The 15,156-nt window shown below is 39.6% G+C and overlaps 1 protein-coding gene across 1 annotated transcript in view; it reads right to left on the bottom strand.

Annotated features, from left to right (window-relative positions):
• Window positions 1-6,739: 6,739 nt before the first annotated feature.
• polrmt (polymerase (RNA) mitochondrial (DNA directed)) overlaps window positions 6,740-15,156 on the bottom strand; it is a 53,275-nt gene continuing 44,858 nt past the window's right edge. The window contains exons 17-21 of the mRNA XM_026159254.1: window positions 14,614-14,712; window positions 14,192-14,264; window positions 11,530-11,621; window positions 10,446-10,519; window positions 6,740-7,636 (exon numbers count right to left, since the gene is read on the bottom strand). Coding sequence (XP_026015039.1) covers window positions 7,587-7,636; window positions 10,446-10,519; window positions 11,530-11,621; window positions 14,192-14,264; window positions 14,614-14,712 — 388 coding nt within the window. The 3' untranslated portion in view covers window positions 6,740-7,586. The remainder of the gene's footprint in view (window positions 7,637-10,445; window positions 10,520-11,529; window positions 11,622-14,191; window positions 14,265-14,613; window positions 14,713-15,156) is intronic.

The raw sequence follows: 15,156 nt of genomic DNA, 5'->3' as shown, positions 1-15,156 counted from the left end.
TTTGACTACAGTATGATTCCACTGCCTCATGTTTAGGTGATTTATTTTAGATTAGCATGTTAGAAAAGCACAAACATGCAAAGAGTCAATAATTTTGCGTTATAATAGATTCAGAGCTTCTTAATACAGTAAAAGCAGATGATTGTCTCTGCTCGCTGTAGGTCTTGAAGGTATTTTTTCATTTATCAGAGCTGTTATTGATTTTTACATCTAAAACACTGCAATACTTTTTCTGCGAATTTAAACGCCTTTCTCTAGTTTCTCTCTCTCTGTAGCTTTTATTTTAAAAACACAACTGGTTAAGATTTCTCTTCAGAAATGTGATGTTTATTAGTCCTTTTTGCGCCACTCAACCTAGTCCTTTCCTTCTGAGCATTTGGGAAGTATCAATAATTTACATGAACCTTGGGGTTATTGATTCCTGCTGCACTTCCACCTACCTTGCTGGCTACATGTTGGTCTGAAAAATTCATGATGAATCCAGGTTGTATGTGGAAGTAGGCATGTACCAAATTACCACAGACGCATCTCGCATGTACAGGGATCTTAACGTTTTTACCAAGAAATCTGTCTAGAAGATCCTGTAACAAAAACTTTACGTTGAAAGTAAAGTTATTATTTACAATTCAAATAAAGGTTATCACCTACATATAGGGGTGTTTTAACAGATTTAATATCCATCTTATTCTGCTTTTCTAGCTGATTTAGCAGAAAACCTTCTAGAAAACAGAAAGCGATCATCAAAAATCTTTTGCTCAGTCATATAGTGAATATTAGACTTCAGCTTACTTGTGGTTTTGGTGGCATTCTGAGCGTTTTGACCATGGGCTGGAAGAGGCTCATTTACTTGTGCAAATATTTATTTAATTATGCAAGATATCATTCAGCATGAAGGATTTATTCCACACAATGCTTGTGCTGAGGTGTGCTCCCCTTTGGTAGTCTCGATTAAAAGGCAGATTCATTAACATCAATAAATGCTACCTGTCTAATATATTGTTTTTCCATCTACAGTGTTTGACTTCCACTGAACTACAAATGTGTTTCTGATACAAATATACATTAGAAGACTGTGTTTAATATAAATGCTCTCACAGCTCGTGTGGGGATCTCCTAAGAGGGACTTAAGCAGTTGGTAAGGAAAGCTTACCCAGCTGTTCTACGTGACCTTTCCCTGCAAGTCTCTGATCTAGATAAACACCTGGGACAGGAATAACAAGTCTCATTATGCAATGTAATTATTGTAATTAATCATAGACAACAATAATGTTAACAGGTCAATGTCAATTAGAGTTGAAGTCTCAGTTGTGTGCATTCTTGGTTCCACGAGCTAAAGGTTGCAAAGGATCAAGGGAGCGTGTAATGTAAGTAATCACTGGCAAACGTACTTGGACAAGATACTAACACAAAATGATTTCCCCATCACCACCAAAAAAATTACCCAAGCCTCCAACAACCAAAATTATAGAACATCATATAGTATCATTACTTTATGCTATGGTACCTAAATCCAAGCTATGGTATACACTCACTGGCTACTGTATTTGGTAGACTTTGCTGAGGCTGCACCCCTTTTTCTTTCAGAACTGCTTTCATTCTTCATGCACAGGTGTTCACAACATTCCTCAGTGATTTTGGTCCATATTGACGAACTAGCATCACACAGTTGCTGCAGATTTGTGAGCAACAAGTCAATGATGTGAATCTGCTGTCCCACCACACCCCAAAACGCTGTATTGGATTGAGATCCTGTGACTTTATAGACCATTTGAGTACAATGAACCTACTGTCAGGTTAAAGAAACCAGTTTGAGATGAGCTCTGGGACATGGTGAATTATACTAACAGGAGTGCTGCACAGTGTAGTCTTCTGCTGCTGTGGCCCATCAGCTTCAGAGTTTGATGTGTTGTTTGTTCAGGTATGCTCTTCTACATACTTTGGTTGTAGTGGGCACTTGAGTTATTTTTTTACTTCTTATGAAGCAGTTTGACCTTTTTCTTCTGAAATCTGGCATCAACAAGCCAATATTATCCAAATAAGTCTCATAAAGCACCTTTCTTCATCATTCTGTTGCTCACTTTGAACTGCAGCACATTATCCAATCCATGTCTATATGATTAAACACACTGAGTTTGTGCCATGTGATTCACTGATACATTTTCAATGTGATTGTATCATCAGTATGCCAATATGCCTCGTTTTGTTTTTGCTGCAGGATGAATTTTTACACACAGCGCTCCATAAAAACAGCAGGGAGCAAGGCCAAAAATGCAAAGTCAGCTGCAACAGACATCCAGCACATGGAAGGTGGAAATATATTTAAGTCAAATTGTATGATTAGTGGGCACAGAAGAGTTGTATGTGATCAAACTGAAGAATCATAAAATATTCAGTTGTTTAAAGTAAGTATGTAAATAAAATAATGAATTTGTGTCTTACTTTTTCATATTTTTTTGCAGACAAAATATTCTAAAATTCTAAATGAGTAATCTAAACCATTTTGAAAACCTTCAAAAACTCTCAAGCACAGAAATCACAAAAGTTTCCACTTCTTGACGTCCTTGCTCAGACATTTTTGGAGTGCCATTTCAAAAGCCACAGTTTTCCCTGCAGTGTTGAGACAGATGGTCTCCAAAGGGGGAATTGAATAGACTTCACACTTATTGTGTGAGTTTGCCACTTAGAGGTTGACATGCAGATGATTAAAGAAGCCTCGGAGGGTTTACTTCTTTCCATCTGAAATTTAAAGGAAAATTGATGTTTGTTAATCATGCATCAGCGCCAGTCAGCCAGACTAAAGGTCAGACCAACTAATACTAATATACCTGACACACACTTGCCAACACTGTACCACCCGTCTTCTAAACACCAGAGCACCCAGCCCCCGTCCCTGCAGTGCCTTCTGCTTCCTCTCCCCTGCTATCATAGAGTTACGACCCTGTTTGCTCCCACAAGGGTTGTCTGTACAGTGTGCTCCCCTGCCAGTGCTGCTGAGTGCTGGGAGATAGACGAGGAGAGCCCAGGAGCCTGGCAAGGAAATCAAAGTCCTCTCGGCAAAAGTGAGTGGTGCGGCTATCGAAGAGTGACTACCAGTTCTGGCATGTCTCACAGATAGCGACCAACACTTCTGTGGTGTCTCCTCTCTGATGATGCTGCAGCTAGAATAAAGAGCTTAGTAAAAGCCCTCCACTGATGTCTGATGGTGCTTCTACATTCAGTGACATACAGTACATTCAAGGTAGGCCGTGATAAATATTCGAAGTTTTTGGATTTAAGATTTTTTGAATAATTAATGTATTATTGCTTCTATGCATATATCTTAATTCTATTTCTGGCCATGGTGGGTTAGAGACTATGCCAGAATGCTTAGAGTGTGAGACAGGGGAACACCCCACATATGCCCTCACTTTATCACAGCTCTAATGTAGCCAGTCACTTTCACACTTATCACCAATTTAGAGTCCCCACTTAACTCTAATCTACTGTAGCTGGATTGCCAACAGAAAGCAGACCTCAGCGACTCCTTACATTCACAAATACCCTTCCCGTTTCCATAACATTTGTGAAACTGCCTAAAATATAATTAAAAACAGAATACAGTGATTTACACCTTTATGTAAATGAATGAAATAAGCATCCAGCATCTGGTTAAAGCATTATAACAAACCAGATTTGTATTAGATGGAGGTTCTGAGACTTGCTAGCGGAGGTTTGATTATTAAAAAGTGACTATAAAATAAGGCGCTTAAAGAATCTTGTTTCATGTACATTAAAAGAACATATGTGCAATCTTGAAGATTATGCTCTACCTTTTAATCTCTCTAGAGAGGCCTTCACGTGAAGGGTTTGTCAAACATCTGCCCCAACATCTGCTCGTAATACATATATTCTCTTATGCAGGCTTGTAATGGAAGCTACCTGACTATTTCTTGCTTCAAGCCTTGCTCCATTAGTGCAGGTTTGACCAGCGAAGCTCAAAGGATCTAACAGCAAACATCCAGGGAATCACCTCAGAGACAACACGACAGGCCCATCAAGCCACACGTCAGCTGTAATATCATCTTCAATATCCTGTGCACTCCCTTAGCCAAAGTCATCCACAGTTCTGGCAAACAGCACACCTCCTCCCAACAAAAACAGATGTCTGTTCCTTGACCTCCCCCCCTCTACAGTAACCTGCTAACAGGTTCCACCATTTTTAGTGTTGTAGAGTAATACTTTTAAAGCTTATACTATAGTCAGACATCCCACGCAGGCATCTGGTATGCGGCGCTCATTCATGACCACTCCTTGGTGCAAAGCTGAGGTCAAGTAACACTTTTTGTCAGGCAGTCGTGTTGTGAAACATGATACGTATTAAGTATGTGTGATCCTAAGAGCACTTTACAGGAGAGAGCTCCGTCCTTGAAGCCCAGTTGGGAAAAAAAAAAAAAATCAAAGGAAAGGAGAGGCAGCTCTGGGCTATTGTCTGCTGAATAGAGACCTTTGCTTGGTGTGCATCAGGTTAAGATTAAAGTCAAAATCATAGCTTTCTTTATTAATCAATAAAAAACATGACAGTTAAATCAGAATCACAGAATTGTGTAAAAGTCTTGAAGCAGTTCATTGAATACGTGTGCAAAAATGCTTGGAAATGCTGAGCATAAGTTAAGTTTGTACAAGCTTGAAAGCCAACATTTTGTATGACCATCAATTCTGACGAGTTCTCTAACGCCACTGAGTGAAATGCCAAAACCACGACAGAGCAGCCACATTGTTTTACAGATCGCTGCGGCACTCACTGTTGTGCATCTGTCCTTGCCTTCTTATACTCTGACAGACGTGTTGTCGCTGACTTTCAGTCCAGTTCTTTGGCATAGCTCAGCCTTTTCCCCCCAATTTCTCTTCCTTAAGAATGACTTCTTGACAGCCACTCTTGCACTGTGACTGAATCCTGTTGATGAGGCTTCAGTGAACAGTAGATGGATCAGCTGCACGTCCAGATGGATCTCTCAGCTTCTGTGTCAGGTCTTTGCTGACATTCTTTCCTATTTCTGAAAGACATGACTTTCAGATACTGTTCATTTGCTGTAGACAGACAAAATGAAATTTAAGGTGTGAAAAACTAACATTGTCCAGTTTACTCTTTTTTTTTAAGGACACAATGCACAACGTGCTGAGATATGCCAAGTTTTCATCTAATAGCTCTTTGGGAATCACCCAAAATACGATTCTATACCTGCCAAACTGTTAATTTTGGCATTTCTCATAGGTTGAACTAAATAAATGAGAATTAGTGATGTGTTTTTGTGAGAAACTACTAGTAACAGCACCCAAGGATCCATTTTACAACTGGTAAATTGCCAGATTACACTGCTTTATTCTTTGAGTTTGGGGTGTTTTTATGCTTGAATGAGTCATTGATGTTAAGTTTTGACTTTCAGTGCTCCTCATGGACAAGCACCAGCTTACAAGAGTGAACTTTTACATCCTTACGTCCCTAAATTTTCTCTGAGGTGATGTGATCAGGGTCTACTGATTGTGAATCATAACTAAAACTAAAGGAGACCGAGCGTTTACAACAGTCAGACTCTGGAACTCTCTACATCTGAGCGTCAGATCTGAGAGCTTAACTCAATTTTCTGTTCTGGTATTTTGCTGAGAAGCACTTTCTGACATTTATCTTGAAAGATGCTATAGAAATAACATTCAAATTACTCTTACTTAAGTAACTTAAGGACTGGACTGAAAATAAGTTAAAAAGCAACCAGTGTCCAAAGTAAAACTTTTAAAGACCCTGAAGTTTTTCTCAGAGCACTTTAAAAAGTTACAGAAAGTCTGGTGCCTTGGATGCAAAATCTAAAGATCTGAGGTGTGGCTCAACACTTTTGCACAGTACTGTAGATTTTACTTTTATTCTAAAGGTGTGCTGGCTATATATAATAAAAAAAAAAAAAAACTAACTGCACCAGGTTAGCTTACCTTAATGCCATTTACAAGACAGCAAACATGCTCATTTCTCAAAATGAAAGCCTTTTTTTGCCCTGGTCATACCAGGGGTTTTCAAACCTTTTATGAATTTTAGTAAATGAGGTTTAGCACATACAACCATCAAACTCATATTTGCCCTGAAAAATCATATTCAGCTTAGTTTTACTGATTATTTGATACACCTCACCTACAGTGGCTCTGCACCCACCAGTTTGAGAATAATTTCTAATAATATGGTAAATGGCCTGTATTTGTATAGTGCTTTACTTAGTCCCTAAGGACCCCAAAGCGCTTTACACTACAGTCATTCACCCATTCACACAAATTCACACATATATTTAAAAGACAAATGTTTAACTAACTTTTCTTATAGTACTCAGCATTAATTGTCATCCCCAAAAACCTGCAGTGCAATCAGCACACACTACTTATGCCCCCTCAAAGATCATTTCCATTTCATTACACTGCCACTCAGCCAGCTTTGTTTGGCTGAGCCTACATTTGCCTTTGAACATCAATGGCACCTTTTGTCTGAAACTGCTGTAACGTTTCCAGCAATGATCAGATAGCACTTCTGCTATTTTTATTTCTACATGTGGCACTGGCCCAGAAAAATAAGATCTGAGTTGATTAGTGAAGCCTGCAAACCCTTTGTGGTACATCTAAAAGGAGGCCTTCATCTAACAGTCTAAACAGCAGCACTGAAATATGCAGATACGATTAAATAACAGGCAGTCCGATTCATCCTGTTTAAGCACACTAAGAATACCAAATGTTTGACTGAAGCTTTGAATAAGTAAGGAGTCATTTTAAGAAGCATGTTTATTTTATTGCAACCGTCAAGTGTTTAGTTACTCCAAGAAGGTGAGAATATTATGGCTCCATCTCAGAGACCCCGACACGTCCGGACATGTCTTGGTTTCTGTGTCCTTTACACTCATTTTACAGTAAAACACATCTTTCAAATGTCTCTTCTTTAAACGTCTTCTGAAGAAGACAAAATGTTTCAGACACCACCCTGCCATTCAGAGGTAGGGGCTGCAGAGGCAGGTCAGTGCTCAGTGGAAATCTTTACATCATGATACCAGCAGACACGCGCACGCACACACACACACACACACACACACACACACACACACACGCACACTGTAGGTAGAATTTTTTTTGCTCGAGTAGCAAAAATATTAGAGTGATGAACAGACTGGCACAGTTCACATTGTATTCAGTATAGCGAATGAACACACTCACTCACTCCCACCCACACTCACACAAACCTGAATATGGCCAGGTAGAGTCTACTAACAGAGGTACTTTTCCGTAATTGAAGTCTTAGCATTTCCATCCAACGCTTATTCCCTCATTTTTCACTTGGATGAGTATCCCACAATCCACCATTTTCCCATCAGTCTAGAAGTCAGTTAATAAGGCGAGTTCGCTGTGTACGCCTCCAACAGCTCCAGCCAGGCTGAGGACCAGGAGGCAGGCAGGGTGCGGCTGGATCAATGTCCTCATGTCTGTGGAAGAAAAGCCGGTAGGGACCCTGGAGCCTGCAGCTTCCCTGCTGCACTCTGTCAATTCCACTCATCTCCTTCTACTGGTTCGCTCTCACGAAGCTCTCAGCTGAAGAAAAAAGTAGATTCTTTCACCCGCTGGAGATCAAAATCACCTGGAGAGGCAGGACGCAATGTGTCAGAGCACATTTAGTCACTGGACAGTAGTTATACAAATTATATGACCTACATAAAAACAAATAAATAAGTGCCACGCAGTATTGCTGCATTTGGTGGAAAAAAAAACAACTGCTGTGTAACACTGATTTCTTATATTATTTTAAAAAAAGTGCAGACATCTCCTCCAACTGAATCATTCTCACAGAGCTAGTTTCCACGGGAACACATTAAAGGCAGCGTGAGCTATCATGTTTACTTTATTAAAGGAACATTTGTGAGCTACTTTTGGATTGAAAATTAAAATAAATGCATGAAGAACAGCAACAATTAGCTAAAGTTAAGCTGCTGTTATATTTGCATGATAAGGGAAAAGTTTAGCATCACAGCATAGCATTTGGTAATAAACCAAAATATTAGGTGCAATCAAAAGGTTGGGGGATCGAGCATATATAAATGAAGACCAACTTTTTGTAAAAGTCTGAGTCGTTTTTAGAACAGGTACCATTTTTCGCTCACTCCATTCAAGGTCCATTATGCCTCTTTGTACTATCTGCTGGATCCTCTAGGGCAGGGGTGGGCAATCTCAGTCCACGAGGGCCGGTGTCCCTGCAGGCTATAGATGTGTCCTCGAACCAACACAGCTGATTTAAATGGCTAAATTAGTTCCTCAACATGTCCTGAAGTTCTCCAGAGGCCTGGTAACGAACTAATCATGTGATTCAGGTGTGTTGACCCAAGGTGAGATCTAAAACCTGCAGGGACACTGGCCCTCGTGGACTGAGATTACCCACCCCTGCTTTAGGGTGTCAAAACTTGAACTTGATTTTCATTTTCAGGAAGTGCTATGAAGTCAAGGAGGAGGAATGAGTGAACATTATGTTGGTGTGCCCACAAAACACAACCCATTTTCAGAGTGCTCTGTTCATGCTCTCAGTGGCATGCTGGCACACACCACAGTTTAGGTTGTTTCCACTAAATGTCTTCCCCCTGATGCCTCAGGATGTTACAGCATAACAGAGTCACCAAGTCAACTCGCATCCCAGAATCTGATTCACCATTGCAAATTTGGGTCTGTTTGAATGAGAACATTTATATTTGCTATCTGTAGGAGTTTGAAGACCATGGTGAAAACGCGACGAGAGCAAGTGCGGTCACTTCCTTCCAGTCAGCAACCAAGATGATCCTGAAGAGCAGATTGGCCAAATTTAAATCACATACTTTTTTAAAATTATTTTTAAGTGACTGCATAATACATTGCATAATCCAAATTATTAAAAATAATCTATGATTCATCCAAAATTGATTAAATCTGAGCAAACTGTTCTAAAAGACCAACTACAACCTTTATGCCACAGAAGAAGAGGAGAAAATTATTCTTTTAAGTGGGTTTTTTAAGTGAAACTTTAATGTTCAAATTGGAGGGCACAAGTAAATTTTCCATTACCACATGAATGCTAATTTTAGGTCTGAATGAGGTCCTGTCCTGCACTCTGTGCTTAGCCTTGTGTGCTCTGCCTCTCTGACAGTTAGGTACACCAGCAGGAGCTGCTGTATAAATTATTGAGGAAAGGACACAAAAAGTGAAGAGTGAAAAGGCTTATTATAGCTGGAACATGCTGACATCAAGTTAATATACTAACTAACTAACATAGATATCAATACAGTTTTTTGTTCCTTCATTCATGTTTGGATACTTGCTGCCCTCTTAGCAGGCATCCAAACTGCCCCATAAACTATGCATAATAATTTATTGTCTTTATTATGTTTTTCCTTCAATTATTGGCTCTGTCAGACTGATAATAAGACACTGCACCCACAACCGATTCATTGAATTGTATTCTTAACTCCAAGTCCAGCACACAAACAGAATAGCTGACAGCCATCATTATTCTCACAGACGGCCAATCAGTTATTCCCAAACTCAGACTCCAGCTGGTAAAACATTCACAGGTTATTGAGTTCTCTCTCCAGCCTTTTTTAAAACCCTAAATTTATAGTTGTAAATACACCTCATCAACTGATGCTCTTCATTACACACACGTTGAAACCGGATAATCATACGTTTCGGATCCTTTATAGTAAAGATTATACTCCACATTCAGTGGGGCCTTCTATTGAAATGAAAACTGCGGACATGCGGGAAAACAGACGCCCGAGGTGCACACCTGACCGGTCTCAGCCACATAAGCTGATTATGCAGAGGAGGGACACAATTAACAGCAATCAATTGGTATAACCCAGCTGTCAGTGCCAAGCAGATCATAAGTGTACAAATGGAGATGGAGCAAGAGGTTGCATAACAGAAAAGCCTGCATCCACCTGACAGAGAGACAGAGAGAGAGACTGCCTCTGTGCACCACATCCATTTAGGAGAACAATGGATAGAAACGCAAATTACATCAAAAGGTAAAGTGAGGAAGCTGGACCTGCAAGTGGCCATGCAGGTTACGAAACACAATGACACAAGCTTATTAGTTTTTACTTATTATTTTTAGTTATTTAGTTTTTGAAAATGTAGGATACTTTAATCTGGGACCAAATCAGGCTATTTGACCAAATCTGATATGTATGGACAATATTCAACACTAATCAGAATTATAAAGCAAGGAGGAAAATGCAGAATTGTGAATGGATCCAGTTCATACGGTCCACCAGTATTGCCCTTCTGCTAAGAGCTTTAAGGTATACCTGTACAAGTTCTCTTCTGCCCAATTAGGAACAAACCCCATCAGCCTGTACCTTGTCCTTGTAAACACTCCATCAAGTCCAGGTGTTTGGGAGCCACACAGCCTCATTCAAACTGACCTGTCTGGGGCACTTTGGCCAGCAGCATCATCAGCCTTCTATACTCCTGGTACTTTTTGCTCTTGGCTTCAGTCCTGCCACAAAGAGGAGAGTAATAAAGTTAACTCAGAGAAAAATGTGCTTTTGTCTCTATAGGAGTACAAAGTCAAAGGATTTTCAGCCCTCCTACAAACGCAGTTACCTGTTCTTTCTTCCTTATTAACAAAAATAAAACTAATTGAATATATAAATATGTTTTTTGGTTTAAAAATGTAACTACTGGGAAGAAGGTCTCATTGCCACCACTGTAAAGTCCGCTCTGTTTGTCTGTGCAGTTTTGTCATTCTGCAGATCAGTGTGAGAGCAACTTTATACTCTGCATAAAAACTCTACACAGCAAAGTACATTTGTGCACAGGTGAGCTGGGTTATTTTTTGATACTAGAAAAAAATTACTTTAACATTTTGATGAATAAAGAAACCCAAAATGCCTTTGTAGTTCCACATCTCCTCTTCTCTGACACATCCTAGAATGAAAAATGTGTTCGTGAAACTAGGCAGTAACAATGGTAAGAGAGACAAAGAAGGTGCAGTGGAAGTGGATGATGAGCATAACCCATCTTGAGGGGGAGGATAGTAAGACGGACATGGGGAGAGAGAATCATGTTGTATCTAATGTCATGTAGAAACTGTAGAAAATCTCAGTGCTTTACAAGGACACAAAGCCCTGAGATTAGTGGCTATAAAGCCCTCTTATGTTTGTCTAGCTTCTGTTTTATAACCTGTGCACATGTAGTAGCTGAATATGTTCAATCTGTGGTGGCACATATCACAAATATCATAAAAATCTCATTAAAGGTAATACAATCTAGCATAAACACAGACTCGTGAGAATGATGGCTTGTTATGTAAGAACAAGAGGGACAGACAGCAGATAGGTGCAACTAAGTATGAAAATATGAACTAGTAGCTATTACATAATATTTCACTGAAATGTTGATATTGTATGACAAATATTTTGCTGCCTGAGCAACCACAGTAGCGCTCCTGGGATCTGTGTGTATGAGCCCAGTCAAAAGTGCTCCTCCATGTGGGTGCAAACTCACAGGACTCCTGTGCAGTATTTGTAAAGCAGGAAGTTGGACAGCTCTTGAAGGATTGGCTGGCTGTGCAGGGCGACAAACTGTTCCCGACAAACCTGGCAGGAAGACGAGGCAGAGAGAAGTGCACTTTGAGTTAGTTCGGTTTAAACGTTTGACCGTTTGACTCTGGCTTGCTGACCAACTGAACAATGAATGGAGCACAGAAGAAGAAAAAAATCAAGGGATGCAACCAAATCTGGCAAATGGACCAGCTCCAAGAGCTGAAACAACTTTGCCTTGGCTGTATGTTTTCTCCATTTCTGCTTCAAAACCCATTTTTGTCAAATGTACTGAAAGAGAAGGTAGGGTGGAAAGAATTTATTAAAGACGATAACAGGAAAAGATGAGCTGTGTTGTAATATTATTGCGTTAGTATTTCCATATTTATGCAGGTCTGGATATCACGCAGGTCTAATTAAAATCAAATTATTTTCCATAACTTGAAAGAACCCCATGATACACATTTGCTGGCTCGAGGTGACTTAATTTAATAGCTAATTAACAGTCATTCATGAGAAGATCATAGATCATCCAGCACAATATCACACGGAATCAGAGACCCTAAAACCTTTGCACCCTTCTGTAAATGCTGATATCGTACTGTGCAAAAGTCTTGAGCCACTCGTCATTTCTTTAGATTTTGTTGCCAAGGAGCCAAACTCTGTAATTTTCTTAAAAAAAAAAAAAAAAAAAATAAGGTCTTTGACTTTCCTTTGGACTAATTTTCAGTTCAGTCATTGTGCCGAAACCTTTTTAGAGGAACTTGTTTTGTTTGTGTGCTGCACCTTAACTCTGACCTATGAATCATTTCAACATAAAAAAGGCACCAATACTCAAGGGACGAACCTGTGTTATGTTGTTACACATAAAAATGTAGCCAGTTTGTTACGAGCAGCCTGTCACAAAAACATTTCTTCCATTTCTTTGCTTGAACCTATGAAAATTTCCAAAGATAACACAATTTGACAACCATGACAGCATAAAGTTGCATTTTTGCACCAACATGGTGATTCCCAAAGAGCAGTTAGCTGAAAGCTAATATCGCAGCACACTGCACCATGCATCCTTAAAAAGATATCCAAGAAAACCAGAAAGTAGAAAACAAAGTGGAGGACAAAAACCAAACCAAAACATGTGTCAGGCCTAAACCTAGATCAAGCCTAGACCTTCAGCTTATTTATCTTCTCTAATGTTCAGTGAAAGCTAATCTGAAATCATCTCAGGGGAAGGGAGGCTGTCAAGAAGCCATTCTAAAGGAAGGGACATGGGGAGAAAAGACTGGTGTTTGCCAAATTACACAAGAACTGGACTGAAAATCAGCGATAACACATCTGATAGAGTCACGAATCCAGATTTGAAAGTTCATGGTTTAACTCCTCATCAGAACAAAATATATTAAAGTCAATATCAAATATTGACTTTCAAGCTTTTTAGGATTGTAAAAACTTTTTTTTGCCTTCTAAACTGTATTTGCATGTATGTTTGCAGATTAAGTGCTGTAACAATTTTCCTCACCATATATAAAGAAACGAAGAGTGGGTCAAGACTTTTGCACAGTACTGTAAATATACAGTAACATATACGGTTTTACTATCAGACTATTTCTCCCCCACATCTTGTTAAAAAAAATCCACACCACCTTTTTAAAGTTTATATGTCTGAACGTATCAGAAGAGCTAGAACTAAAGTTTCTTTCCTTTATGAGTTACCTTTATCAATTATGTTGTTTAAATCAGTTTCCTTAAACTTTTAATTATTGTTATCTGTGGGTGCATTTCACAGTGAATCAGAGGTGTACTCCACACCTCACCCAGCACTGATAGGATCCGTGCCCTTTTAATAGGATGCGCAGTCCAGAGAAATTGGCAGGTGAAGGAAGAATCAGTTGCCATTAAAACAAGGATCTACTTCGTGTGCTTAGGTGTTGACCAAGATATTTAATACCCTCCGTCTACTGCTGTGTTCCATTACCTGTGTAATGAGGAAGGCGTACACTCACACAGATGAGACGGAGAATATGCAAGGGAATAAATATAGTGAGAGGGAACTGCTTCATTGGTTCTAACTCCTCTGAGACTGGGTGAAGACATAAAATCCTGACTGCTCTGAAGCTACATCTACAGAAAATTGGGGCCTTATGGTAATTTGATCCATTTTATTCAATGCTGTGTCTCAGTCTGGGCCTGATGACTGAGTTTCAGCTGGCGGGGGCAGGCAGTCATTTATTCAGCACATCAGCCTGTCTGCTGGTGCTACCTGCAGCCTGTATATGTACAAAGCAGTGACAAAAGAAGTTTGTTTCACTGGCATCACCAAGCTGTTCTCCCAAAACTGAAGCACTAGTCATAGGTGCTGCACAAAATATTTTTATCACCTGCTTCGGCTGTAGAAATGCTAAAAGAAGCTCAGGTCTCAGTGATTTCAGAAACACAAAAACACTGCTCAGCTTCGACTAAAGAAAGCAAGACATAATCAGTGGTGTCATTTTTTAACTTTAATTAATCAGCAAAAGAAGGCAAGCACAAAACCCTGAATATACATGATCAAAACATGCTGGAAACAGCTGTGAAAAAATGAAGTAATCTGCACAGGCGGGAGCAAAAAAATGACTGCTTTAAAACATTACCTTGTTCATGGTGTCCACAGTGAGCGCATGCGTCCAGAAACAGTCATGAACTGAGACAAAAGTCAGACCAGAACTGAGAGAGGACAAGAAGAGAGGAGACAAAGGCATCATGACAGGTCACGTGCAGCAATTACATCACAGAAAAAGGACAAAAGAAAGAGTAGACAGTGGTCTATAAAAGGTAAGTGCACAGGACTTTATTAGAAACCTAGCAAGTCAACAGCAGTTATTCATTCAAAGCCAATTATAGTGTCATAAAGAGGGAATGAATTAACAGAATGATGAATGGACTTAATATGAGACTGCACTCCTATGGGATCATGCAAATACAGAGAGTGCCAATATCTGACTCTATAAAAATGATTCTGTAACACCAACAAAAAACGTAAAGAATCTTTTATTTCATGCTTTTGACACGTTACCTGTAGCAGTGGAGAGATGTCAGCATCATGTGTGTGGAGTCCAGAGAGTGAATGAAGTTTGGTGGAAAAGCATTCTTCTGTTTAACTGTGTCTGGTCTCCTGTGAAAAGACAGAGAACAAAGCGCAGACATATAATACCTTATATAGTTATTTTCTCTAATGGTTCCTGTACACAAGCTTGAAATGGCCTCATTATGAACCGTGCTCATAATTCCCCAGAGTGAGACAGTTACCAATCTATCATTTTTGTTTATGTTTAAGTCTTTGTAAAAATAAAACCTCATTTAAATCTTTCCACCATCCCCATCAATAGTGTCTCCTTGTGCACCTCAGGTTACTTCAGAAACTATGTGAGCTTTGCTTCATCGAAGATACGTTCCAATCACTTGCACGCACACATCTGCGAAGCAACAGGGGAAATTTGTGCAGACCCCAAACTCTGCATAAAACTTCACGTTAAGGATTTCACTGGTGTGGAGTAAGCGGAGACCCTGGCTACAGCTCAGAGACAAAAGTGGAGTTTTCCGTGGAATAGTCCTTCAT

The sequence above is a fragment of the Astatotilapia calliptera genome, chromosome 23 (assembly GCF_900246225.1).
Source record: "Astatotilapia calliptera chromosome 23, fAstCal1.2, whole genome shotgun sequence".
Taxonomy (NCBI): domain Eukaryota; kingdom Metazoa; phylum Chordata; class Actinopteri; order Cichliformes; family Cichlidae; genus Astatotilapia; species Astatotilapia calliptera.
The sequence above is the reverse complement of the archived record's forward strand: the minus strand, read 5'-3'. Positions and strand labels throughout refer to the sequence as shown.